The sequence below is a fragment of the Carassius carassius genome, chromosome 44 (assembly GCF_963082965.1).
Source record: "Carassius carassius chromosome 44, fCarCar2.1, whole genome shotgun sequence".
Classification (NCBI taxonomy): Eukaryota; Metazoa; Chordata; class Actinopteri; order Cypriniformes; family Cyprinidae; genus Carassius; species Carassius carassius.
This window is the reverse complement of record NC_081798.1, coordinates 6,352,754-6,380,657: the sequence shown is the minus strand read 5'-3', so window position 1 is coordinate 6,380,657 and position 27,904 is coordinate 6,352,754. Positions and strand designations below refer to the sequence as shown.

Genomic DNA, 27,904 nt, shown 5'->3' with positions numbered 1-27,904 from the left:
ATATTGAAGGCAAGAAACCATTAGTGCATTCAAATGAGAAAGCACATGTAAACAATCTCAGTTTTCCCACTTGGAACTTCCACTGTAAATTTATGATCAAATTTCCATCACTCGATTCAAATGACACAGACGAAAAAAATGCAGTAAGCAAAATTACAAACAATACATTAAATATGATATTTATGAATATAATATTATAATTCTTAATAAATGAATATAATAAAAACAACTAAAAGAATGTTATATTAAAAGAATGCATGATTATTATTTTGTGTGGAAATCAATAATTAAAACAGTCACATAATGATTAATCACTTTTACAAATGTTGTACAATGAAACTAATTCTGGATAAAAATAAATATATTAACTTTAGAAATACCTTTGATTTTATCTTTATACTTTTCAGTGGGTGTACGGATAAATGGCATAAAGTATTAATAGTGCTGCTAATAAATAAATATAACAATAAAAATATAATATAATATTAAAAAATATAACAATTCTTAATGAATGGATCATTTAGAATATTATATTAAAAGAAAGTGCGATTATGTTATGTTAAAATCTTACGTTAAAATCTTATCTTAATATCTTACAACAAATGTTGTAAAATATAGATAAGAATAATATATTAAGGATTAAATATCCTTTGATTTTGGCTTGGTAAAAATAAACTGTGTCTAAAAAGAATGAAACAAAATTTGTGCAGAAAAGTATTGCAAATTGAAATAAACAGCTGGCATTATAAATCCATGACAAGAACACATTTTTTTTTTTTTTTTACTGATATTGATTCATTTTACTTATATTGATTATATTGATTTATATTGATATATTTTCTCCCTGCAGTAACCAGCACATCCATGATTTGATAAGTGAAAATCATTTCTGTTGTACAGTATTTTGTCCATTTCTTTAATCCTTAAATATTGGCTTTTAGGCTTGCATATGGTCCAGATAATAATCACTGTCAGTAGGCTACTTTGTCTCAATCACATGCTATTTCTTTTTGTTCATATGGGTGACATCATGATGTCAGACTAGTAGGCTTGTGCTGATTACTGTGATTATTCTGCATTTTCTTCATTATATGTGGATGTGAAACTATTCAAAGCATTGTTGAAAGTAAGTGGCATAACTTATCCAAAAGAGTTTGTGGGTGTGTAACTGGATATATATTAATATGAAAAGCTCCTGATTCAGTCATCACAGCAGCACAATACTTTCTACAAGCAGTGAGTATCAGATATTATAATACAATTATTGTTCCCTACAACCATTTTTATTTAAAACGTTCAAAATTAGAGTTGCAAAGCCTCTTTGTCTTAATCAAATGACTCAAACTTTTTTGCAGTAAACAAATAAGAGTCATAAAAGTCTACACCCGTCTAACCATTTATGGAGTTAAAAATTTATGGGGTCAAAAAATTGCATTCAATTACTGCCATCATTTTATTTTGTAAGAGAGGAGTAAGCATATGAATTCAATTATAGAAAGTTTATTTTCTTCTTGAATTGTGAGAACAAATATTATGTATAAGGGAATGAAATACCAAATTACAGTTTCAAAAGCTCTGTAAATGATCTGCTTAATCTCAGACGAAAAGAGACAAATGAAAATACATAATTTGTTGTGATATGACGTAGGCCTAATCTAATATAATCAAAATGCTGACATCTAGTGGTGAAAATCTGACAGTATATTTTTGTGGCGCTACAATCTTGGTGGCAGTAGTACTGTTACTTTTCTCAGCGCTGATGATGATGGACCAATCACAGTCCTTTGGTGAATACTGGCAAAAGACATGCCTAGCGTCATTGGGATGCAGACCTGATGTTAGTCATTTTTAAGGGTCATCTCACGCGAATAGAGAATAAATATGTCAACAAACATATACAATAATAAATTTAATATAAAACGTAATTTAACATTAAAATGGTCTTAAAAACACATAGCTTAAAACATTAAAGATGCAATAATTAAAAAGAGTTCTACACATAAAGAAATTAATAGCACTTGTGAAAATACGGCTAAAATAATACTCACATGAGCTGGGGGGGGTATTTAGTAGGCATATATATTGGTTCAGCGTTGATTCGAGCACCACTTAAGATCAGTCATCGTAAAGGTCCGACTCAAGAGAACGATTTATTTTATCAGTTGTGACCCTGGACCACAACCAGTCAAGTAGAACGGGAATATATGTAGCCATAGCCAACAATATATTGTAGCTATGGGTCACAATTATCCATTTTTCTTGTATACCAAAATCATTAGAAAATAAAGTAAAGATCATGTTCTATGAACATATTTTGTCAATTTCCTATCCTAAATATAACAATACCTATTTTTGATGAGTAATATGCATTGCTAAGAACTTTATTTGGACAACTTTAAATGCGATTTTCTCTATAACTAGTTTTTTCTTTTTCTTCTTCTTCTTTTTCTTTCTTGCTCCCTAGATAAAGATTTTCAAATAGCTAGTTGTATCTCGACTGGAAATCTTATCTATTCAGCTGTAATATTCATGCATAAATCTCAATAAAAAAATAAATAAAAAAAGATCCATATATGACTGGTTTTGTGGTCCACTGTGATTAAATGTTACATTCTATGATTCGACTTTAAGCAATTTTAACTTATAATTATTTTGACTTATTTGTTATTTTCTATTTTAATTAAATGAATTCGATCTTATTTATGTTATTATTGTTTTACACTAGTTAGTATATTTTGCACATGTAACGTTAGGCTAGTTCCGCCATTTAGACTCGATTAGCCGTTGTCGTCGCTTGCTTCACACACACTTTTCGTTTCTGCCAGAAGGCGCTGATGAGAGTGGGAACTTAAACAGTCACTTCTCCTTTACAAGAAGTTCATTTTATCGTCGAACATATGTAACCGAATTAATGCCAGGGTGGTTTGACAGTAAATACAGTTAGCTCGCAACTTCAGACGGTTGTTTTAACATCCTAATGAGATGTTTACGATGTAGCGTCAGATAGTTTTGGTGGAAGGGGGGGGCGAGGTTTGTGTAAACATCTGAGAATGTTGACAAGACTCCAAACGAGCTGCTGAGAAAACACAGCCACATATCGTTTACTGGGCTCCGGGTATGTTTAATATTGTAATATTTTCCGAGAACTAAAAGCAAGTGACTTTACCGGTAACGTTAGCGGTCTTTATCAAATGCTGTCTAGGAAGGCAGCTCACTATGTTTTGAAACACAGCCGCTGTCTTTATTCGAGTTGCTTCCTATGTCTGTACCTGCAACTGAGAGCAGGCGTCTACTTATGAATGTAAGCGATAACATAACCTGTCCCACTGACTCTTTCGAGGAATGAAATATTCTGTGATAGACACTGTCTACTGAGATGACCTGACTTCATGTATTTAAAAAAAATGGCAGGAATAACATGGTATCAGAAAAAGGTAAGCCTTCACTAACTTAGATCTGTTATACAGTAAATGCAGGGTTTGATTATAAAGGGATTGACAGTTCTCTAATGATCTTGTGTCAAAGATCGGAGCCTATGATCAGCAGATCTGGGAAAAGTCACTGGAACAGACTGAGCTCAAGGTAATGTGACAGTGCAGTTTGTGTTTGCAACATTGTGTAAATTAAAATCTATGCAATCAGATTGTGAACCTCTGTTTCATATGAACAGGGCTTCGGAAGCAAACCTAAGAAGACTGGCCATATCAAGCCAGGCCTCATTGATGTTGACCTAGTGAGAGGTGAGTTAACATTGAAGTTAAGCATCTGAATCTCTTGTGTATATATAATAAATGTAGGCTGACAGATCAGATCAGATCCCACACTTAAAAGGTAAAAATTTGCTATAAAACAGGCAGAAAAAACAACTGCAAAAGTGACATTGTTTCAGGAATTACATTAAGGTGTTTTTGTGAATGTATGTTTTAATTTTATAACCAGAAAATATCATTAAATTATTTTACCTAAATCTGAATAAAACATTTTACTATAAGAAGAGACATAAACAAGTAAAGTCAAGATAATCAAATGTGGTCTGTCATACAGGGGCTACTATTTTCACTCTAAATTACTTAGAGAAACATATTTTTTAGTTAACTACTTAGATGTATATGTCCTGACAAGTAATTTTAAGGTTTTTCTCCATAAATCTGTCTTTCTTTTCTTACTTATTTTGAAGTAAATTTCAATTACTCAAAATATTGACGTCACTGGGATATTTTTTAAAGAAATTATTACATTGGATTCAGCAAAGATTTATCAAAAATACATTTATGAGACAATAAAGACATTTATAATGTTACTAAAGCATTCTTTTTCTAATAAAAACATTCTAAAAAATACATTCTTTTCATCTTTCTATTCATCAAAGAATCATAAAATCATGAATCGCATATTTCAGTTTCCACAAAAAAAGGCATTTTTATCATTTTCAACCGTGAATTGTTTCGTGAGCAGCAAATGAGCATTTTATAATGATTTCTGAAAGGTTGTGTTTTTTTATTCCATTAATTATATATGTTATTCCTTCAGTTGTTAATGTAAGGAGGAGCTATTTTAAAGTTTTACTGTATTTATTATTTGTTTTTTCTATTGAAAGTAACCAACATATTTACAGTATGATGCTCTTTTAAACAATAAAAATAGTATCTTTACAACTGCAGGTTCTACATTTAGCAAGACCAAACCAGAGAGCCCTTGGACCGCTCTGACTCGTAAAGGCTTGGTCAGGGTCCTCTTTTTTCCTTTCTTCTTTCAGTGGTGGATCCAAGTTACATCTAAAAGCATATCCGCCCTCATCTTAGTTCTGTACTTCCTTCAAGGTATGCTGTTTTTCTTCTTTTCAGCAAAGCACAGGCACGTATACATAAGTGGTGCATTCAAGTGTATCAGCATTGTTTTGTTGCTCATTCTTTGAATATTTCAGATTTTGCAGAGAGATAATCCACACTGTTTAGTGATAATACTTTTGAAAATCTTCCATATCAGTTGGAAATGAATTAAAAGAAATGGAAATTCTCAGGATGGTGTCATGGTCTGATGTATTTGTGTTCATTGCAGTGGCAGGAGCTGTGTTGTATTTTGAGGTACCTGCAGCCTGTTCCAGTGAGGTTGTGGGTCCATTGTGTCTCATGCTGTTGTTGGGTACAGTACACTGCCAAATAGTATCCACAGAATCCTCCAGAAGCCCAGACAACAGCCCTGTCCTCAGCCGGACGGCCAGCCCTGTTCGCAGGAAAAGGTTAAGCTACTGCTGTGTCAGATTTGTTAGAGACAGACTTATCTCATTTTCAGGGCCATAAAAGATCAAGTGTTTTTATTTTCTTTCTTTCATCCAATGGCCAAGACATCTAATGTTCTGCAAAGCTTGCAGTTTAATCAGAAGTGCCAGTGTTCAGCTGACACTACTGAATCAGTAGAGTCTCCACAATAAAGAGAAGCTAATAATCTAGTTTAAAACAAACATGCCAAGTTCTTAGAAATGTACACATTGTATTCATGTAGCTTTATACCATTTTTATGAAAAGCTTCGTTTTAGTTACTCTAAAAATGTTGTGGTGTTATATTTAAGTAAAAAGTTATGTTTTCTTACACCTTGAATAAATGCTACTTATGCGTGTGAACATCTTAATATCTATATTTTAAAAGTTTATATATAAAGTATATTTTAAATATTATATTTTAAACTTTTAACTTGTTATTGAACCTAGTGTCAAAACAGGCACCAGATTAAATTTGATATGTTACTCGTATATATTATTGCTGGTATACATGGATAGGTCCTGGCTTTTGATTGGTCAGAACTTCATTCTTTTGATGTAATTCCATTTGTGGCATGTTGTAGATTATTTTGGTGTTTATTCATAGACAGAGGAAGAGTAGAAAATCAAAGAGGTCTGAGGATGAGAGCAGCAAAGGGGGAGGGATAGTAGAACTCAAACTTGAAGACAGCCATCGGCTCTACAGATCAGAGAAGAGACTGGTAAAACCCTTTCCTTAGAACTGCACTTTTTGAATCGTCATGAACATTCATGGTTGTATTGATTGAGATCTTGTGGGTTTGCAGAATTCCCCAAGGAGGCCTCCGTATGGGGCTTCTGAAGATATCTCTAGTGAGGAAGAAGAAGAAGAAGCAGCAGAGCTGCAAAGAGAGAGACTCTTCTCATCAGCACCTTCTAAATACGCTCGAGCGCTCCGGAATAGACTTCACAACATCCCCAAGAACAATCCGCCACCCCAGACTCAGGTGAGTATCTTGGTTAATGTATGTAAGTTAGTTCAGAATGTTAATTACAAATGCATGAACACATACAGGGAGAGAATAACGGCAGGGCAACAGATGGCCCGGCGCTGGCACATGAAGTCGAGCTTCTGCGGCGGCCGTCAGAGGGCTCACGTCCAGCCTCTGACACAGATGATATGTTATGGGAGGAGCTTTTACACGATCCTGACTCCGCCTCCACAGGAAACAGCAAAAGTGGGGAGGAGGAGCCTCACAGTCAAAACCACTCCCTCCCTTTTCCCAACATCACTCTGACGAGTGATGAGGATGAAGCCTTACCGCAGGTGGGTTGTCAATTTGCTGTAATAAGTTTAATGTGACTTCATACCTTGTTTAAAGGAATAGTTCACCCAAAAAATGAAAATGTGCTGAAAATTTACTCACCTTCAGGCAATCCAAGACATAGGTAAGTTTGTTTATTCATCAGAACATATTTGGAGAAATTAAGCATTGCATTACTTGCTCACTAGATTATCCTCTGCAGTGAATGGGTGCCGTCAGAATGAGAGTCCAAACAGTTGATAAAAACAACACGGGTCCTTGAAATCCTTGAAAGTTTGTCAATCTGAAAAACAATTTTCAAGGCCCTGGAAAGATTTTGAAAATAAACATACATTGATGCAGGTCCTTAAAAGTGCTTTAATTTATTTTGTGCAAGAAGTTTTCTGGAAAAAATTCCATATTATTCCCTCTGGTCTGCTAATGTGTTATTTCAGCAACAATTCGTGACCTATAACAAATTTACACGTTATGTTAAGTGTTTCTCGTGAGAATACTGTGTTATACGTAGGGCTGTGCAAAAAATCTAATGAGATTTTCATGCACATCTCATCAGTAAAGACGCTCCTGTGATTAGAAGTATATCTCCAGCACATGCGTTCAGATCAGGGTTGCCAGGTTTTCACAACAAATCCTTCCCAGGTGCTTCTTAAAACTAGTCCAAAACTTGCCCAATCGCATTTCCAGGAGGTTCCCCGATAAAAATTGCTTCCCGGTGTTAAAATATACATTTTTTGGAAGGGTTGCCTTGGTAAAATTCGCATTTTAGGGGCCAAATTTCATGTTATTTGTTTTGGGGTTGCTTCAAACCGCGGACATGAAAAACAATCGCAGACTTGGCAACACTGGTTCAGGTGGAGCGGCAGTTACTACACAGAGCCGTAATCTACCGACAACTAACACAAAATCGTTTTCAAAATCGACAAAGTATCGCCTATGATTTTAACATCGATTTTGTGTAGATTGTCAGTGAATTACGGCTCGGTGTAGTAAATGCCAACCAGTGTTGCCAAGTCTGCGATTGTTTTTCATGTCCACGGGTCGAAGCGACCCCAATACAAATAACGTGATATTTAACACCTAAAATGCGAATTTTACCAAGGCAACCCTGCTAAAAAACTTATATTGTAACCCCGGGAAGCAATTTTTATCGGAGAACCTCCTGGAAGCGCGATTGGACTAGTTTTGGACTAGTTTTGAGAAGCAACTGGGCAGGATTTGTTGTGAAAACCTGGCAACCCTGATCCGAACGCACGTGCTGGAGATATACTTCTAATTACAGGAGCGTCTTGATGAGATGTGCATGAAAATCGCATTTGATTTTTTGCACAGCCCTAGTTATACGTTGCTATGATGTTAGAGTGACCATATTTCCTCTTTTTCCCTGACATTTCCTCTTTTTGGACCTAAAAAAATGCGTCTGGCAAGGATTTCTGAACCGCGCAGAATGTCGTGAATTTGGCTTTTGCTTTCTACCATCACCAGTGCGTTTTTGTATTAGAGCACTGCGAGGGACTGATTTCTTAATCCCGCTCCCACTGAATTTCTGACCATTATTGCCCGCTCCCGTGATTTTTGTCCAATCCCGCCTGCTCCCTGCAAACATTCTAATATTGCATAATCCTGCAGCTCGTGTTGAATGCAGGGTTGCCAAGTCCGCATTTTTTCCCCTAAAGTTTTATTCCCCTTGATTGATTGATTTTCCCCATGGGTTAAAGGTTTGAAATGTTGCTTCATTACATTTGTCTAAAATGCTTGTATTGAAACATTTTGCATTCTGCCTATGATAAAACTGTGCTAGATGTTAAGTTTTATGAAGGAGGGCCACTGGTAGGAAGCATTTTATTTGTGTTTATGATCAATATGCATAACAGTGACTGTAAAATATGTATTTTAGGTATGGAAATGACATATTTTCATGATATTTGGGATATGGTCATTGCACTACTTTAACCACCAACCAACCACACCCCAGCCCCCGGCCCGGCCACACCCACTGTCCTCTTTTTGGAAAACTAAAATATGGTCACCCTACATGGCATTCATGCGTGCACAAAACTACTAGGATGGTACCTCTATGTTTCACAGATAAACTCGGGAAATTAATGTTGAATTGCTTTGCTTGTTAAGATCATGTAAACCCATGAGGCAAGAAAAACTTCTGGTTACATGAGCCTAAGCTCTTTTGAATAAAATCCCTGCAAAAGTTAATATTAGATCATTTTAGAATACAGTATAGGATGTACCCAATATTCTTCAGTTTTATGCAAAACAGAAATGCAACAAATAGAATATCAGATCTCTGTCATGTGGCCAAACATTTATGCAAAAAAAAAAAAGAACCTTTTTTGCATAGTTATGTTTGACACATGAAAACTTATACATCTTACAAGATAACACAATGTAACCTCGCTCTCACTTGAAATGTGTCCCCACTTTAAGTCCTTGAATTTGAGGGTATTGGACCTGGGAAGTGAAAGGTCCTACTTGGTCAAAATTAGCTGATATTTTAGTAAACTTGTTGAACTTGACACACAGTCATGAGGATCTGCAGGGCTGCCATAATTTCCTTTTAGTTTTGTTTTTCTGCATGTTGGTCTGACCACATGACTTTGGTTGCCTGACATTTACTGAATATCAGTACACAGATAAAAAAAATGGTTATGTCGCAAGAATTTATCTATGCACTTAGAATGACACAAATGATTTCTTTATCTTTTTAGCACCAATTTTCGTGGCTGCAGGCTTGTCACCCCTCCAAAGATCGTGTCAGTGCCATTATCTGGGAGCAAGGAGAGTGTAAGAAAGCTGACATGTCCGTGCTGGAGATCAGTGGTATCATTCTCACAAGAGTAAAGTCCTTCTTTCTCTGACCTGTTTATTTCTACATTAGCGGTTTAAATTGCTTAAAAGAGAATAGAACAGTTGACTTCCTAAACACAACACTTTCCTCCTAAACACAAAATTAAATTCAAATTCAATGTAAACTCCTCTGTAAGCATTTGAATGCAGACTGTTGTAGAGTTTTGCATTGGAATTTGCCTTTAACACATTTCTAACTGACCGGAAAGCAACAGGTCAATGCTGTTGCTGTACAATTATGCTGAAGGATTTCTGTTAACAGGTGAAGGTGGTCGAACAAGGGATGGGTTATCTGATCTTCGGCAGTCTGGTTACCACCTCACTGGCTCTGCTGCCCTACTGCTTCAGACTGGCACAGAAACTGGATGTTGCCAATCTCAGTTCTGTGTCTTTCGAGGAACTGTCCACAGTGGCCATTGGGCCACCTTGTGCCTTGTCCTATGCATTCTTCATCATCACCACAATAGAAAGAGTTTTCCTCTCTGGGCTCTTCTTCTTCATGATGTGTGTGGCTGAGAGGACATATAGACAGGTGAATATGAAAATGACTTCGCATCAGTTTTTTAAGTGTGTTTATAATTAATGCATTTTTAATGTTTATGTTTGCTGCCACCTTTAGGATAAAATGTCAATTTTGGTGTTATTTTATGTGTAATTCTGCATCCTAATAAAAGTTTTGCATTTAACAGTGTATAAATGAACAGTTATTGTGTTATTGATAAGTAACATGCCTAAAAAATTAATTTGTTCTCAACTACAGCGCCTTTTGTTTGCAAAATTATTCAGCCATCTCACATCTGCACGCAAAGCCAAAAAATCTGAGATTCCTCACTTTCGACTGAAGAAAGTGCAAAATATCAAGATGTGGCTTTCCCTTCGATCATTCCTAAAGGTATCATCTTCTCACTATAGCGGACATGTAGGGATGCACTTTTTTGTAGTGGGCTTATTTTCTGTTTATCAAATATATATTGACTGATATTATAGATATTTAATTTTACACGCTAATTTCTTCCATTTTTACATTTAAATTAGCTTCGCTGTCATCTAATGCTCACATAAAGTTAATCTATTCATTTACTCTAATTACTAATAATAATTTAATAGCACTGTTGAATGTAACCTTTAGCAAATCTTTAAATTGAACAGTTTTATACTGTACATCACAATTTTGTGGTGCCTAAATTCACTTTTGGTTTGGTTATAACTAAAACTATATTATTTATAAAACTATATATTCTATTTAATTATACAAAATAATATAGAATTAAAATTTCAGCCATAACGTATTCTGTATGTTTAATTTAACCTTTAAGGCAATTTCCAAAGCCTTATGGTTGCTTGTATATGTTGTTAATCCAATTTGTTTAACCAGTCTGTTTATATAAGCACAAATGACAGTAAATGGTTTCTGCTGGCAGTAACATTTGTATAGTCCTGTTTAAAGATACATGTACCTAGGCTAGTTGACACTATATGAAGATATCAATTTAATCATTTCTTTCTTCTGTTTAACAGAGACGAGGCCCTCAGAGGTCTGTCGATGTCATTGTCTCATCGATTTTCCTCCTGGCTTTGTCTATTTCCTTCATCATCTGTGCCCAGGTCAGTTATTGTTCTATCATACAATGTTTTTGACACACTCTTTAGACATATATTTTTAAGGTTTGCATTAAAAAAAATCTAATCCTATTTAAATATATGCTCTAACTTCAATGTCATTTGTTCTCAAAAACAGTAAATATTTCTGTAATCCATGTAAGACACATGTGCCTGTATTCAGTAATACGATATAATATATCATGTTAATGAACATGCATTGTTATCATGGGCACTTAAAAATACTGTTAATAATTATTATTAGAAATTATTAAAAATAAATGTATGCATCGTAAGAATACCTTTCTCGTCAACTGGTTAAAATGCACAACACCACAGTATGCTGCATCAAAGGTGCACACGCTGATGTAAACAAGCCCAAGACAGATGAGAAGTGCATGGCAGAACGAGTGATGGAGACTTACTGAATGAAAATACACGTTCACACTCTGACAACAGATGGCATGATGAAACAGCAGAAATGCAGCCTTTATGGTACAATGTGAACAAAAAAGCTGCTCTAATTTTTGTTTCTGATCAGGATTTATTTATTCGTAGTGGTGCTCATTGCAGTGCCAAATATTTAAATCCTTAAGTCCTGTTTACACCAAGATCGATAACTATAAAGCTAATGATTTTTCCCAGCTGGTGTGCGATACAAACATCGACAGCCAATCAGAATCCATCCTGCTATAATGAGTTCGAGAATGTGGCAGATGCACGTGTGCTTGGAATAAACAGACGATATTGTTCGCTGGTGTGGAAGCTAATATCATTTTATAAAATGGATAGTTCTGGTCCTTGATTCTGATTGGTTGAGCCGCATTCGAAGCTGTTGTCAATTACACCAAGTCATGTTACTTGGCGGCCATCTTTGAAATGCCTCTCGGGCATCCAAGTGCAGCTTCTAACTCTATGAATGGGGGAAAAATCAAACTCCAAAACTGTTCACTAAGTGTAGGATTAAATTTTATATTTGAAATCACCAAAGAAATCTGACTTACCATTAATATTGTAACTTTTGCTCAAATAGCATTATAAAAAGCTTATTTCTCAGGCTAGATCAGCCAGTGCGCATACGCAGTCCTAAGTATTCTCGAGGTCGGACATCCGGGACTTTTACTCCCATAATGCACTGTGCGCGCATAGCAACCGCGGCGAAGGGTAAAACAAACAAGCGCTCGCCATTAAGCAACATGAAGCGGAAGACAAACGAGCGCAGAGCTGTCGAGAAAACTGCCGAGAATCATGCCTAAAAAATTAGCAATGATTCGGCAAATCAAAGAATAACAAAATAATACCACTGCAGAGATGGCCACTCAATTTTCTGTTGCTATGTTATGACACTGCTATGCATAATGGTCGGCAGCTCTACACTGATAAGCAACAATGAAATGCACTAGTTGTGTGGGGAATAAGATACGTTTCTGCAGTTAGTCTATTTTTGCTTTTTTGAAAAAACTGTGTCCCTCACTGACACTGTACAAGCTGTGCCACTGACAGATTGAGCCCAATACAGCCATTGTGTAACACAGTGCTTTTGAATAAACATCTTTTTTTTTTTTTCCAAATGAACATAGTTAATGTAATCGATGCTTGATGGGTATTTAAACATGACTGCAAGTGTAGGACACATGGTATGTACACATGGTGTTCAAAACAGGGGATTTGATGAGGTAATTGTCTGGATACTCGAGCCTGGGCCATGCCTTTGGGTTGTTCTCCCAGGACTCAGCTGGATGTCGATAGGGACAAGATTGTAACGTTAAACCTACAAGCGACAGCTTTCTGTGGTACCTTGTCAATGCAGGCGCAAGTAGACTTTCTATATATTGATAAGATATTCTGTAATAGGAGAAAGAAGATCTGTATTTGTATAGCTGCTAGCGCCTTTCACATACATGTAACGTTAGCTAACGTTAGTCGCAAAGCGCTTTACATGAGTGTTTTATTACATTCACTTCACTTCTCACCACAGACATACATTCGCATACACAGATATCATTCATCATTAATACAAAGTAGTCCGTTAGTATCCATAACTGACATAATCCACAACAAAACTTCTGTGAATAGATACCTTTTTGATTTTCCTTGGGCTTTGCCTTGATTGCCTTCGGTTTGTTTTACCCTTCAAACACGGCGACGGCTTGTTGCTATGCAGGTCACATGATTTGTGACGTAACGCCGACCAAGAGAATAGGTCTCAGAGTGCTGACTGTTTCTATAACAACCAGGACTTCTAACAGCAGCTGCAGTGACGCACTGACTTTACTGATTAGCGATTGGTTCTTTCATTCAGAAGGCGGGGCTTCCTGCGATGAGCGGCCATATTGAGCATTGCATTTTTCCAAGGCATTTTTGGAGATGCTGATTTCATTATGCAGCAGGACTTTAGTACCTGCCCACAGTGCCAAAAACACTTTCAAGTGGTTTGCTGACCATGATATTACTGTGCTTGATTGGCCAGCCAACCCATCTGACCTGATATTCACCGAGAATCTATGGGCTATTGTGACGAGGAAGTTAAGTAACATCTGACAAACAATACAGAGGAGTTGAAGGCCGCTATCAAAGCAACCTGGACTTAAAAAAACTCATAAAACAAAAAACTCTTGAAATATTTCAGTTTCTGTGCAATTAATCTAGAATATAAGTTTACTTTTTTTTTTTTTTTTTTTCAAAAAATAAAGAACTTTTCCATGAAATTCAAATTTTTTGAGATGCACCTGTATACGAGTCACATGTCTTCCATATTCTGTAGTCTTTGATTACACCACAAACATACACCTTTGTTTACTTCGGTGTGTTGCTCAGCAACCACTTTGTTGGAACCACAAATGTTTCTGAGGAACTACGAGCTACATTGTTTTGTGGAAGAATACTGTTTTTATTTATATCATTACACTTTATTTGCTCTGTTTTATTCTGTGAAACCTTACTACGTATATGGAATAACCGTTTTATAAAGGCAATAAAACCTGTGAAGCCGTGTTTTACAGTGAATTCATAACAGCTAAGGGGGTTTTAGCTCCACTTCACGTCATGCCTAGCAATGCCCTTTAGCTGTTATAAATTCACTGTAAACCACGGCTTCTTGGGCTTATTGCTTTAATCTTAATAGTTGTTGTTCTTGGTGTGAACAGGCCTTTAGACTTATGAGGCTGTTTATTTTCAAACATTTTTACATTTTAATCTGGACTTCAACATGCCCTAGATATTGTTTTATGACTGATCTTGAAACTTATATATTTTGCTCACAAAAACTATTAAACATATATAAATAATACTAAAATAACACATAATTTTTGTCTTAAACAGCGTTGGGCAATTTACTCTGAAAATGTAATAAAATTACTGATTACTCCTTTTAAAAGAAATCACGTTACTGTTCTGATTACTTTATTTCAAAAGTAATTAGTTACGTTACTAGTTACATTACTTTTTTTCTCTATGAAATTTATGAAATGTATTGTGTTATAATTGTGTTATAACACAATAAATATATGCATAATTAATATTTCATAATGTCTACAATTCGTGTGTTATAATTAGAGGAAACGCGAGCATGCAAATTTCAGCACTGCATTGCTCAACACTGCAAACACGTGTTATAGCCTAAATAGAAACTCTGCACACACTGGCGCCTGCTAATCATTTATGTTTTATATTAGTTCATGTTGCTTCTGTGCAATAGATGAATAACAGTTTATTTGTTTTAGATATTTTATGTTTAGATATTTCTGTTTTACTGGAGTCCCGTGAATCATTTTATTCTCCCGAATCCCGCGCACACAAGTCAAGTCTTGTCCCACGCGCTGCACTCTTGTTGCGTCGGGTCTCTAATCCACTGGCACTTGACTTGACAGTGCGTGTGCTACATCCTTTTTACAATCTCTAGATTATAAAACACTGCATTCTGTCAGCAATGTAACACGGCAGTAACGTAGAGACCTTGGTTTTTAACTATACTCTTATTACTAATTTGAAAATTAGAACGCGTTAGATTACTCTCTTACTAAAAAAGTAATCAGAGTACAGTAACGCGTTACTAAGTAATATGTCTTAAAACAATTATTATTATAATTATTATTATTTATTTTTTTGCCATTTGGATTTAGTAAGAATAGTATAAATATAAATAAATAAGTATAAATGTGCTCCTGACTGTTAGTAATGTGAAATAAACTTATCTTTAGAGACAATTTAAGTGGCATCTGTTGTTTGGATTAGATTAAGTAAAGTTTCATATTACTGCACATAAACAGTTTGAAGATATGACTGTCTAAGGAATGAAGGAAACTGGTATTGTGTTTCAGCTTTTGCACAGTCATCACACATTTCTGGATTCAGAGACCAACTGGGAGCTGATGGTCTGGTGTGCTGCTCTAATGATTTTCCTCCTACGCCTCGCTACCCTCGGAGCTGAGACCAACCGAAAGTATAGCAATGCTTCTGTGCTTCTGACTGAACAGGTAAGATAAAAATCTCAGCCACACAGAACAATGATGCAGTATAATTCAGAAACAAGTGAACCATTCAAACATGCACACGGTGCAGGCGCTAATAAATAGCTTCAGCATTGCTCACAACTGAGTTGTGTGCTGTGTGGCATTACATTTTCTGGAAACAATTTACAATAAGGTCCCTTTTGTTAATGTGTAAAAGGACCAATACATTTGTTGCAATCATTTTTGTTAATGTAAGTTAATAATAGTTAGTTCATTAGTTAGTACATGTTAGTTCATGTTTATAGAAGTTTTTTTTCGCCATGTGATAAAAAAAACCTTTTTTATCAGAATTGCAAGAAATAAATGCAGAATTGCAAAAAAAAAAAAAAGTCTGATTTGTGAGATATTATTTCGGAATTGAGATATAAACTCAAAATTGAGAGATAAAATGGCGCAGTTAGTTTTTTTTTCTTTTTTATTCCATGCTAGAATAAAAAAATGAGTTGTTGACTTTCTATGGGAAAGTGTGAATTGTGAGATGTTTTTTCTTTTATTATTCTGTAGTGGAAACAAGCTTCAATACGTTGTCTCAAACAGTTATATTAACAGACTTTTTTTTAAATAATGTATTATTAAATGTTACAATTAACATTAAGATTAACAAGTGCCTTAAATAAGTATTTTTCATTGCTATTTCATGTTAGAACATGTAATTAACTATTGTTACTATTGTTACTACTGTAACGTGTTATCCACTTTCTGCTTCAGATAAACTTGTATCTTAAGATGGAGAAGAAACCCAACAAAAAGGATCAGCTGAACATAGTGAACAACGTGCTGAGGCTGGCCACAAAATTACTAAAAGTGAGACTATCAGAAAAGCATCAATCATTGGAAATAATAAGACATGCCTTGCTTGCATTGATCAACATTTGCTGCTTTCAGGAACTGGACACTCCATTTCGTCTGCTTGGTCTGACAGTGAACCCGCTCATCTGCAATATCACGAGAGTGGTCATCCTGTCAGCCATCTCAGCTGCTGTCAGTGATTTACTAGGGTTCAACATCCGGGTGAGGGAAACATTTGTGCTCGAAGTACAGTGGTTATCTCCACCTGTATCCTGGGTCTGTTTTATTGACTCTAAAGTCATAACCGCTTTTGTACTTCCTGTTATCAGGATAGTGGGGGTTGCTCACTTTTTGCTGTATATGACTGTTATCATCTAGCAGTACATCATATACAAGCAATCTTTAACTAACTATATCCATCGTATGTTTTTTTGTTTTTTTGACAGCTCTGGAAGATCAAACCTTGATGTGATGCCTTTACACTTACAACGTCTTAACACTTGGTCCAGAGAGACTCTTAAGTGCACTTGTGCACAACCTACCAGATGACCAAGTTATATTTTAAAAACTGTGCATATCTACTGACCAAACTTATTCATGACTTTTCCTCCCTAACCTGTGCCTTCGGCCAGTCCGAGCAAACCTGTGTTCAGCTCAAATTCGTCATTGAGATTTCCTCATTGATATTTGAACTTTAGAACTGTAAAGAATGCTGCAGTAGGTTTTATTGATGCACTTGCTTACTGTAACTACTTAACAGCTTGATGTTATAATCCAATTTTTATAAATGTATACTGTGATGAGTGGGGCGGGGCCGAGGGACATGGGAGCGAGCCCGGTGGAGTGATTGGAGATGAGCTACACCTGTTCGACCCACCGGTCTCGAGGCCCACGGAGGAGATGGAAGGATATAAAACTGGAGCGACGACAGTGAAGAACGAGAGAGGACCAGGCCTGGGCTTTTAGTTGTGTTTTGGTTTTATTTTGTGCGCACCAGTCGTCCGTGAGGGGCTGGTGCGCTGTTTTGTGTTTATTTTGAATAATTAAATGTTATTTGATTGTCCGCCGGTTCCCGCCTCCTTCTTCCGGATGAATATGAAAGGTTTTATCATTACATATACTCTGCACGTTAACTATCTGGTCTGGAAGCAACCACTTAAAACAAAACCACTATGTGCCTTGTGAATAATTGCGTATAACAGTACTTTTAGATAAGCTATGTATGAGAAATGGATATGTCAACTGCAGAATGGGTGATGAAATTAAAGTTTTGAGTTTTTAGAAAAGGCCGGGTACTGAAAAACTTGTACACTGAAGCTCTTGGAGAGAGCACTCTTTACTGGCAAAATAAACAAAGCTTTCTCTAAGAAACTTTTGTTTTTGTCAATCTTTAATCAAATATTTGAGTTTGGGGTGGGAGGAGTTTTCACAAATACAATTTTTATATCATTTAAATATTGTGAATGTAGAATGTAATGTTTCTGACGATTCAAAAAATATGATTAAATCTTATTTTTAATTTATCACAAACAAAAGTGTGGGTTTGGTAATTTTGCTGTTATACTGTAATTACTGGCTAAGTGTAATTTAGTTCGTGAATGAAAGTGTGTTAAAATTAAGTATGGACGTTTTTGAAAGCTTTTATTATTTCTTTAGGATGTTACAGTCTTTTTCTATAGTTTTATAAAAGTCGTTTATGACTTTATGACAACGATGTAACGATGAAAGTGCCACTGAATGAATCCGTTCTTGAATCGAATGAATGGTTGATTCAAAAGAGTCGAGTCACTGCGATGATTCAAAATCCTCACGACTGAGTACGCTATAATGTTTGGTAACGGACGCGGTTCATTCTTTCGCAGGTATTACGGTAAGTAAACAGTGACGTACAGACACACCTTCACTCACGCGCTTTGCGCTATTTGCCACGGAAGGTCATCAAGTGCAAAACCGGCTGAGGCAATAACACACTGGGTAAAGACATTACACTTGCCGGTGGGTACGAAATTAAATACGGACCCCTGAGGTTCAACAGTCAACGATTAGGATACCGTAAGGTCTCACGCTTTACATATCTCGTTAATAGTCGTGTTCTTTTAATCTATTCATTGTAATATGCTGTAATATACCGCCAGTGACTGATTGCTGTTCACTGGTATGACGTAACATGGTATCCTCAGCATCCTCTTCTGTGTTATGACGTGGCGCGACATTATTTATTACTGCGCTGCGCTTGATTAAGAAAAAAGACTATTTGTCAAGAATAGAAGCTGCATTGTCACTGAATAGAGCAAATTGTTTGGAGGAAATGTTTTTACTGTAGTTAGTCATTTGTAATAAACCAATAACGTTGTATCCAGTGACAAAGTCTGCGTATTTAGTCTTAATTTCGCCTCTTTCTCCCTGCAGGTGCACTATGTTTTTACAGCAGGAAGAGTGAGTGATTGAGTCTGTCAGATTCAGTATGTCTGCATGGATGCAGCAGGAGGCTGGTCCAACCAGTTCTGCTGAAATCAAGAAATCAGAGCCCAGAGGCAAGGAGAAGAAATGCTGTAAGTAGACACATTTTCACATCCAACAGATCAAGAAGCTGTTGGGAATCCCTATTTAAACCAGCTTAAGGTGGTTAGCTGGTTATGGTAGTCTGTTTTCATGGCTTTTAGAGAGGTCTAGGGTACTTTTCTGGTGTTTTATGCAATATTCCAGTTTTGCACACAAGTTAAATTTACATCTTTGGATGGTAACATAGCTAATGATAAGAAATGCTTCTTGAGCACCAAACCAGATATTAGAATGATTTCTGAAGGATCATGTGACACCGAAGAGTTTGCCTCAGTGTAAAAGCAAGGTGTCAACAGTCTCAGGGTTTCAGGTTCTGTTTTGTAGTCCGTTTGTTGAAAGTACCATAAACCACAACTATCTGTTGGTGTCCCATATGTGAAATTTACATTTGGCAGATTATAATTGTTAGTACTACAGATTGTAACTTCCTCCAGCTCATGTTGTGCTGTTGATAAGGTCTGTCTGTTTTTCTGTGTCTGTCTGACCACAGCATGGGCGTCTTACATGACAAACTCCCCCACCTTGATTGTCATGATCGGCCTCCCTGCCAGAGGCAAGACGTACATGTCAAAGAAACTCACACGCTATCTCAACTGGATAGGAGTTCCAACAAAGGGTGAGTGGGCAGTTGCATCATATCAAATGACAATCACTATAAATAGCATCTGTCTACAATTTTAAATGCTTCATTTAGCTCTCAGCTGACCATTTTGACATTGTGGTCTATCAAGAGGTTAAATTTGAACTCGCATTATTTAAATGTGTAGGCAACCAACACACCGAAACTCAAACTCTCTTGAGTACATCATGACCCACAATGCAAGTGTTTAATCACTGTAGCTGATGTCACCTTGATGCATTAAACTGATTCCTAAACTGATTAAGTATGGGAAGAATAACCATAAAAACTTCTTTTTTTTTTTGGTTTATCGTGCAGTGTTTAACCTGGGGGTGTATCGGAGGGAAGCAGTTAAAGCCTACAAGTCTTATGACTTCTTCAGACATGACAATAAGGAAGCCATGGAGATCCGAAAGTAGGATTTTATCTTTGTTGGATTTAATGGCATGACCATTTTGTCATCATGACTCACCCTTATGTCTTTCCAAACCTTATGACATTGTTTCTTCCGTGGAATATGAAAGGATATGTTTTGCAGAATGTCCAAGCTGCTCACTTTCACACAGTGTCCTGTATAGAAAAAAATCAGTTGATATATTTTTACAAAGTTAATAATGATAGAAAAGCACACATTGTCAGTAAACCAAGAAACAAAAGTAATTAAAAAAAGCCGGTTAGACCAAAAGATATTTCAACACATTTCCTGAAGGTTACATTAATGCATTTCTAACAGGACGTTTCGTGTTTTTCCTGTGAACTGAATTTATTAATCTATTGTTGCATTCTTCATTTTCACAAATAGACAGTGTGCCTTGGTGGCCCTGGAAGATGTAAAGACCTACCTTAATGAGGAAGGTGGACAAATAGCTGTAAGAGTTCAAATAATATCAATTATTTACGTAAATGTAATAGGGTTTAAGAATGTTAATAAGGTTCAAGGCTTCCTTCTTTATATTTGTTATAATCTGTTTTTGTCCTTTTAAGGTATTTGATGCCACAAACACAACCCGGGAAAGACGGGATCTTATATTCAGTTTTGTACAGGAGAATTCATATAAGGTATAACTTCCATTATGTGATGAGTTATCTTTTTGTAGGAGTGATGTGTGGTCATTATTTTTCCTGTTTCCGTGTGTTTACTTTTACAGGTGTTTTTTGTGGAGTCAGTATGTGATGATCCAGAGGTTATTGCAGCTAACATCCTGGTATGTTGTGATATTTGGTTTGCATTTCCTTTGAAATAAATGGTACAATAAAGTACAGCAACATACCAGTATAGGTTTTTATGGTCTTCTCAACAGTCGTCTCCCATGTGCTCTTATATCTTCAGGAGGTCAAGGTTTCAAGTCCAGATTATCCAGAGACACACAGAGAGCGAGTCATGGATGATTTCCTGAAACGCATAGAATGTTATCAAGTCACTTACCAGCCACTAGATCCTGATGAATATGACAAGTGAGAATGCTTAGAAAATAGACACATGATAGCGTATCTGAATGTACATATGTTTTGTAAGTGAAGTACATATTTAAGAAGACCACATGACCATTTCTCTCTCTCTCTCTGATCCTGATAATCAAGCAGAAAATGCTACTTTTAAGACCTTTATATGTAAATGACCTCTGTTTTGATTCACTGTTATCTGTTGCGTAAAAGATGTGGGACATGTTTTACACCAAAATGTAATTGTCTATAGTGTTTCACGGCACCACTAATACAGAAGGCCTTCCTAATCATAACATTCACTTATTCTTCACAGAGATTTGTCCTTCATTAAGGTGATGAACGTGGGTCGTCGGTTTGTGGTGAACCGTGTTCAGGACTACATCCAGAGCAAGATCGTCTACTACCTCATGAACATCCATGTGCACTCGCACTCCATCTACCTGTGCAGGCACGGAGAGAGCAAACACAACATCCAGGGCCGCGTTGGAGGAGATTCTGAACTCTCCCCCCGAGGAAGACAGGTCTGGGTTTACTTAGTGCTGCCTTTATAGCGTTTATTCAACAAAAGATGCTTGACTTTCTCTTTCCCTTGCGAGTAGTTTGCGAGCACCCTGCGTGAGTTCATTGAGGAGCATAAGCTGTCTGACTTGAAGGTTTGGACCAGCCAGTTAAGAAGAACCATCCAGACGGCTGAAGAGCTGGGAGTTCCGTATGAACAGTGGAAAATCCTCAATGAGATAGATGCTGTTAGTATGCTAAGATCCCATCAGCGATTACATGTAGTTTACACGTATTATATTGTATGTACTTTCATCAGCGTATGTTGCTCTGACACAGGGTGTATGTGAAGAGATGACCTACGAAATGATCCAGAACACGTTCCCAGAAGAGTTTGCTTTAAGGGATCAGGATAAATACCACTACAGATACCCAGGAGGAGAGGTACAGCACGTCATGAATGTATCACATTGTTGCAGTTCTTCAGAGTATGTCCCTTCTCACTCTGTATAGTTGTGTGGGTTGTTTGATTTTTGTTGGTTTCTGGTATTTTAAACTATTTTAAAAGGCTCTCTTTTCTCCCAGTCGTATCAGGACCTGGTTCAGCGGCTAGAGCCTGTGATTATGGAGCTTGAGAGACAAGGCAATGTACTAGTCATCTGCCACCAGGCAGTTATGCGCTGCCTACTAGCCTATTTCTTGGACAAGAGTGCAGGCAAGATGCATTTTCACCTATGAAAAATACCAAACACAACAGTTTTTTTTTTTCTTACTGACCATAAGATTTTTGCTTACCCATCTTATATTTCCACTGGCCTCACCACTGAAATTAAATAAGAAAATATTGTGAAAAAAGTTTTTAAAAATGTCAAAAATTGTGTCTTTTGATCAATTTAATGCAATAATAATGCAATATTATAAAATGCAAAAAAAAAAAATACTGATTGCTTTGTAATTTTTTTTACCCATTCTAGCTAATCATTCTCCCAAAAATCTCATACCTCATCTATATCAGACAGTTTTACTGATAATTGAGCAAGATAAGTACCGTAACAATAATGGTCAATGCATCACAGTAACGTATAAGACTGTCAACTGAAACCTATGTATTTTCTTTTCTTTTCTCTCATAGATGATCTGCCCTATTTGAAATGTCCCCTTCACACTGTCATGAAGCTCACTCCAGTTGCTTACGGTGTGTTGGACAGTTGTTCTGCTCACTTTTGTTCTTCGTCAAACTTCTGCTCACAGATCATTCTGGTTCATGTTTTAGGCTGCAAAGTGGAGATGTTTTATCTGAATGTGGAGGCAGTGAATACACATCGGGACCGGCCACTGGTGAGTCCACATCTGTCTCTGTGGTGGTCTCATTTGCAGTATGAAATATTAATAGGGAACATTAAATATTCATTTTAAAATAATTGGTGCCACATTTATCTCTTAGATTTGTGTCATTTTTCAGCATTGTTTTTTCCTTTTGGTATCTTATAGGTTTTATTTTGATCTGGAATTGCAATTTCATCACTGCATGTTGGTGTCTGTGTTGCATGTTGTCTTTTCTCAGAGAATTCCCTGATTAAAGCAGATTTTTGGGTTCAGTACAACTTGTGCTCTGTCACCAGTATTTGTGACATGCTGTCAGTTACCACAGAAAATAATTTTGACTAACCTTATTAACAAAATAGAATAATAAAGTACATTTTCTTACAATGGGGACAATACTGCAAATCTGGAAAGACAGTAACATTCACATTTGGTCATCAGGGATAACAAAAAGGGGCTCTTTACATCAAGAAAAAATGTGTAAGCAGAAACTCTTCCACGTGGAACAATAGTTTCAAATCTACTGGCATTTTAGGCAAATTTGCAGCTTAAATAACATGTTTGTACAGACAAACTGATTTAAGTGCTTTAACCACAATACAACCTGCACATCTGTGCTTTCAAACCTTCTATTATGACTTGCACAACAGACTTTCATTCTAAGCGGTTTCGTTATTGGTACCTAAAATGTATATTATATATATAAATATATATTAACTATTATAAAGCATAGCAAAATTACGCAAACTAAAATCGTTTTTTTTTTTTTTTTTTTTTTTTTCTTTTTTATTGCCTTTTAACTATACACATGTACATACACATTTCAATGTACCATATAAAACATAAATCAACAAACAAAACAAAACTAAACCAAAACCAAAAGCTTCTCAGTATTTTACATTAATATACAACACCATACAATACCACCTCTTTTCTTAGTCTTCTATCAAAACATTTCCAACTCCACCACATTTTACAAACAATTTGAAAGGTCCCCAAACTCCTTCAAAAAATCTATATTTATTTTTTAATATATAGGTTATCTTTTCCATTGACATGTTTATTACCATCTCTTTCAGCCAACGACCTATACTTGGTGCACATGTACTTTTCCAATTTAAAGAAATAAGCCGTTTCGAAGAATACATACATTTATAAATATATGCTCTGTTTTCTTTAACTTGATCTCCTTAGGGTATAAATGAAATAAAAAGATTAAAGGTGACAGTGGTATGTTAACATCAAGGATATTTTCTATCATTCCTTTTACACCTTTCCAAAACTTCTGAAGTTCTTCACACTCCCATATACAGTGATATAATGTTCCTTTAAAGCCACTGCATTTTAAGCAAGTGTCTGGGATATTTTCATTGTATTTATGTAATACAACTGGAGTTATGTAAATCCTCATCAACCACTTATATTGTAGCAGTTTCAGACGTGTGTTCATTATGAGTGATTGAGCTTCCTTGCATGCTTCCATCCAGTCCTCCATTGAAATATCCATCTTAAGATCCGATCTCCAAGCTTCCAATTTATAATCTGAAGACTCCTTTGATCCTGACATCAGCATATTGTATAATGAAGAAATTAAACCTTTACTAAAACAATTTCTTGTACGCAAACTAAAATCTAATCGAAAACTAAAAAAGCTAATTCAAAATATTAGTAATACTATAATGGCGTACAAATATTACTAAAATAACACTGATTCTAAGTGCATTGCTGTAAATGTAAATGTGGTTATTTTTAACTCGATGACAGGTCAAAACTTTTGTCTGTGGTAACAGCTTAACTTGTTTACCCAAAACATTCCTTTAAGCTATGTTCTCTGTGGTTTAATCAAACTGTCGGTCAAAGAGCTTGATTAAACATAAATCTTCTTCCTCGTGCTTTTTCACCTCATCAGTGAGAGTGAGGTTCAGCGCTCCCCTCTATATGTTGTTGTCTGCGAATAATATTTGTCAATTTGTGAAATCAGGTGTGTGTGTGATGTGCCTGCAGCCTGTGTTGTATTGTAGCTGTGGGTTTGTGTTGTGAGTTATGCTTATTCGTGGGTTGAACGCTCCTTTAAACGACATTGTGTTTAAGTGATGTGTGTTTCATCACTGCATTGATACGTTTGATGTTTTGTAATGTTAACCTGGAGTGATTTATTATACTTTTTAGTCTGTATATGGATAAATGTGGATTATCTTTGGGAATACCTGTAGCTAACATGTCACTTGATGGTTTGCTGGAGACTGAAGACTTTGTGTGCTATTGAGCTATGTGTGTAGGCAGTCTCTTTTTTAACCCAGCCAGCCTCTCCCATCTCAAACCAGGGGAAAGTCAGACGAGACTCCGCCCCTCTGCTAAGGCGAAATAGTTACACGCCCCTCTCCAGTCATGACCAGGTTAAGCGGCCCCGCCTCTACAGCGATGGCAACCGACCCTGGCTGCCCCTCACCCCCTCCCCCACCACCCTGCACATCCCCGACTCGCCAGACGGGGCGCTGCTGCTTCAGCAAAGCCAAGTTAGTGTCAGACTCGATTGACCCCATGATGTCCTGACACTAACCAACCCTCACCCTGGTGTTCTGAATCACCCCTGAATGTCACACCCTGTACTAATTGTGCTAACTGTAAAAGCGATTTCAGTTTGGCAGTCTCATCCTATTCTTTTTTTTCTTTTTTGGCGCATGTTCTCCGCTAACTCTTTGTTCAGGTTGAGCTCTTTTTTTGTTGTTCTGTATGGGTGCTCACCACAGATCATACAATAATCATAACTTAAACAGCTAACTAATTGGCCTTATCTTACTTAACTTTATAACAACAAAATCTAATTGTTTTCCTTCTCTTGTAGACTTTCTTTGAAGTAATTTTTCTCTGTTATACCAGATCAAAATAAGTGAATTATTTCTTGTTACCAGTTTTTCCATGTGCACAAATTGTGTCATAATTTACTTACTTCAAAGTTGTATGTACTTCCTTCTGTGGAACATAAAAGGAAAAACATATCTGCTCTTTTCCATACAATGAATGTGAACGGTGACCCAAAATGATTAGTAAAATTTGGAATAGTTCACCCAATGAACCAAGATGTACATGAGTTTGTTTCTTCATCAGAACTGATTTGGTCATATTTAACATTGCATCACTTGCTCACCAATGGATCGTTTGCAGTGAATGGGTGCCATCAGCATCAGAGTCCAAACAGCTGATAGAAACCTCACAATAATCTACACAACTCCAGCCTATCAGTTAATGTTGTTTGTAACCAAAAGGTTAATGTTTTAATGAAAAATCCATTAAGATTTTTTTTAACTTCCTGCTAAAATTCAAGTCCTGTATCAATAATATTGCTTTCTCTTGTTGGCACAGATAGTCTCGTGTTTAATGTGCCGACATATAAGGCAACTAAGCTCTGTCTCCCACCCCCTCTCTCCCCTCTCAACTGTCCCATCAAATAAAGGCAAATAAGACCATAAATATAACTTTAAAAAATAATAATATAGCTTTTTCTACTTAGAAAGTTGTATTGTCTGAATCAGGAGAGAAATATGCATAGACCATTAGCTTTCATTGTATAGAAACTAGCAGCATAACATCTCCTTTTGTGTTCTGCAGAAGAACAAAAGTCATATGGTTTGGCATGACATGAGGGTGAGTAAATGACAGAATCTTCATATTTTGGGGGTAAATCTCTTCAGAGTGATGTGCTTCAGTAATGTCCATGTTTTACTCTGAACATACCAATTTGTCCTTGGGCCTCAGTTCTCTTCTCCATATTTGTCTCTCCTCTTTCTTCCTCCACTCCTCTTCATCCTTCTCCCTCTATTTTCACAGTCTCATATGGCTGGCAGTCATCTGTGAGTATCCCATAAGTTTGAAAGCTTTTTTACTCCATTGCATTTTTAGAAAGTAGTTTTCGGTGTATGGGCGATGTCGCAAACCATGTGCCGTTGTGATTGTATGATGATTCTCGATTATCTTGCATTTACGTTACATGTTTGTATAGATTGTGGCTTGATTGTGATGAGTGACTGAATTATGCAAATGCTTTAAAGCAGAACTCTGTAGACGCAAGTTTTCCAGTTGTCATAGGGTTGTGTGACATTATATATTTGCAGATAAACCTATTTACCCTTTCAAAGGCCAAGTGAAACCAAGTGTTACACCAAGTGAAAGTATCATTAATATGCTGTGAGCATAAGTGAACACTTAGAGTTCAAAGAGTTGAATTGTTTTAAATTAAAAATGTGAAGTGGTTTAAATAGTTTCTGAAGGAAGCATTCTGGTACTTAAAAACCCTAATACTGTTCTTATGTTTAACTTTACCTTTGATCTTTCTTTTTTCTTTTCTTTTTTGAGGACTCCTTGTGTGAAGGAATCAACTTTGACTGCCCAGACGAAGCTAATGACTGTTTCCGCTTCTGAATGAGATGGGCGAATTTCCAAAATCCTTCATGAAAACAAAACTTTGCTTTTAGATACTCCCTCTCCCCAGCTTCTGCTTGCTCTTTCGGTGATGGAACTACATTTCCCATCAGCCCCTTGCATGACAAATCACCACTGCTGTGACTACAATGAATCCTATAATTTATCATCAAGAGATATATATGCGCAGTTATTTTAGCTGATGATGCCTTAATGAAGACTGTTTGATCTGTTATAATTTGGACATGATGTGGGTTGTGCAAATGATGATAACCTCATCTCAAGTACAGAATTTGTGTTGCAATACAAGTAAGTTTGTGCACATTGTGGCTTAAAAGGAATGCACTTAATGAGAGATTTTTAATGAGAATGAAATATTTTTTTTGTCTTGCACATTTTCTTAAAAAGAATGATAGTCATATGGGATATTGTACAAAGTTCAAGCTTGTGATGTAATATTTTTATAGAAACGTAACGTATTTGTGTGCAGCATCAGGACAGATCACAAGGATTTGTAGATCGCCGTATTTAAATGAGGTATATTTAATAGGTCAGGTCACTGCTGGAGATGCTACAAATATAATTGTTTTATTACGGTTTTAAATGTAGTCTGCGCTCTTTAAGCAAGAAAAGTTTTCGCTGGTTATGTGTTTGTTACAAAACTGGAATTACTAGCTTTACAAGTATTTTTGTGTAAGGAGCTGCACTCAAAACACA

The 27,904-nt window shown here is 36.3% G+C and overlaps 2 protein-coding genes across 9 annotated transcripts; both read left to right on the top strand.

Annotated features, from left to right (window-relative positions):
• The first annotated feature begins 2,787 nt into the window (after positions 1 to 2,787).
• On the top strand, positions 2,788 to 17,092 carry phtf1 (putative homeodomain transcription factor 1). Of its 3 annotated transcripts, XM_059537303.1 has the most exons (17): positions 2,791 to 3,115; positions 3,341 to 3,434; positions 3,526 to 3,582; positions 3,671 to 3,740; positions 4,662 to 4,820; positions 5,059 to 5,239; positions 5,866 to 5,980; positions 6,065 to 6,244; positions 6,313 to 6,564; positions 9,283 to 9,411; positions 9,684 to 9,953; positions 10,182 to 10,313; positions 10,940 to 11,026; positions 15,340 to 15,495; positions 16,240 to 16,335; positions 16,417 to 16,542; positions 16,767 to 17,092. In XM_059537303.1, the coding sequence occupies exons 2-17, from the start codon at positions 3,390 to 3,392 to the stop codon at positions 16,785 to 16,787; spliced, it is 2,076 nt and encodes a 691-aa protein (XP_059393286.1). In that variant the 5' UTR covers positions 2,791 to 3,115; positions 3,341 to 3,389; the 3' UTR covers positions 16,788 to 17,092. The 3 variants fall into 3 exon arrangements, with proteins under 3 accessions (XP_059393288.1, XP_059393286.1, XP_059393287.1); XM_059537304.1 differs by having other exon boundaries at positions 2,791 to 3,434; XM_059537305.1 differs by lacking the exons at positions 15,340 to 15,495; positions 16,240 to 16,335; positions 16,417 to 16,542; positions 16,767 to 17,092 and adding an exon at positions 11,579 to 11,651 and having other exon boundaries at positions 2,788 to 3,115; positions 10,940 to 11,051.
• A 1,036-nt stretch (positions 17,093 to 18,128) lies between these two features.
• Positions 18,129 to 27,499, top strand: pfkfb2b (6-phosphofructo-2-kinase/fructose-2,6-biphosphatase 2b). Of its 6 annotated transcripts, none has more exons than XM_059537271.1 (16): positions 18,129 to 18,190; positions 18,730 to 18,872; positions 19,373 to 19,498; positions 19,820 to 19,916; positions 20,304 to 20,370; positions 20,486 to 20,560; positions 20,650 to 20,706; positions 20,832 to 20,956; positions 21,261 to 21,468; positions 21,547 to 21,693; positions 21,785 to 21,889; positions 22,031 to 22,160; positions 22,578 to 22,640; positions 22,719 to 22,783; positions 25,093 to 25,284; positions 27,122 to 27,499. In XM_059537271.1, the coding sequence occupies exons 2-16, from the start codon at positions 18,785 to 18,787 to the stop codon at positions 27,185 to 27,187; spliced, it is 1,611 nt and encodes a 536-aa protein (XP_059393254.1). In that variant the 5' UTR covers positions 18,129 to 18,190; positions 18,730 to 18,784; the 3' UTR covers positions 27,188 to 27,499. The 6 variants fall into 6 exon arrangements, 5 of the variants coding, with proteins under 5 accessions (XP_059393254.1, XP_059393252.1, XP_059393253.1 ...); XR_009427365.1 differs by lacking the exon at positions 18,129 to 18,190 and adding an exon at positions 18,234 to 18,372 and having other exon boundaries at positions 25,093 to 26,619; XM_059537269.1 differs by lacking the exon at positions 18,129 to 18,190 and adding an exon at positions 18,234 to 18,372.
• Positions 27,500 to 27,904: the final 405 nt, after the last annotated feature.

What these genes read in the sequence shown, in the direction of transcription:
- phtf1 (XM_059537303.1), top strand. Translation starts at nt 3,390, where the DNA reads ATGTATTTAAAAAAAATGGCAGGAATAACATGGTATCAGAAAAAG. An exon ending in CTGAGAGGACATATAGACAG is followed by an intron (nt 9,954 to 10,181) that starts GTGAATATGAAA and finishes TCTCAACTACAG; the next exon opens with CGCCTTTTGTTTGCAAAATT. An exon ending in TGGCCACAAAATTACTAAAA is followed by an intron (nt 16,336 to 16,416) that starts GTGAGACTATCA and finishes TGCTGCTTTCAG; the next exon opens with GAACTGGACACTCCATTTCG.
- pfkfb2b (XM_059537271.1), top strand. Translation starts at nt 18,785, where the DNA reads ATGTCTGCATGGATGCAGCAGGAGGCTGGTCCAACCAGTTCTGCTGAA. An exon ending in AGGAAGGTGGACAAATAGCT is followed by an intron (nt 20,371 to 20,485) that starts GTAAGAGTTCAA and finishes TGTCCTTTTAAG; the next exon opens with GTATTTGATGCCACAAACAC. An exon ending in GATCCTGATGAATATGACAA is followed by an intron (nt 20,957 to 21,260) that starts GTGAGAATGCTT and finishes TATTCTTCACAG; the next exon opens with AGATTTGTCCTTCATTAAGG.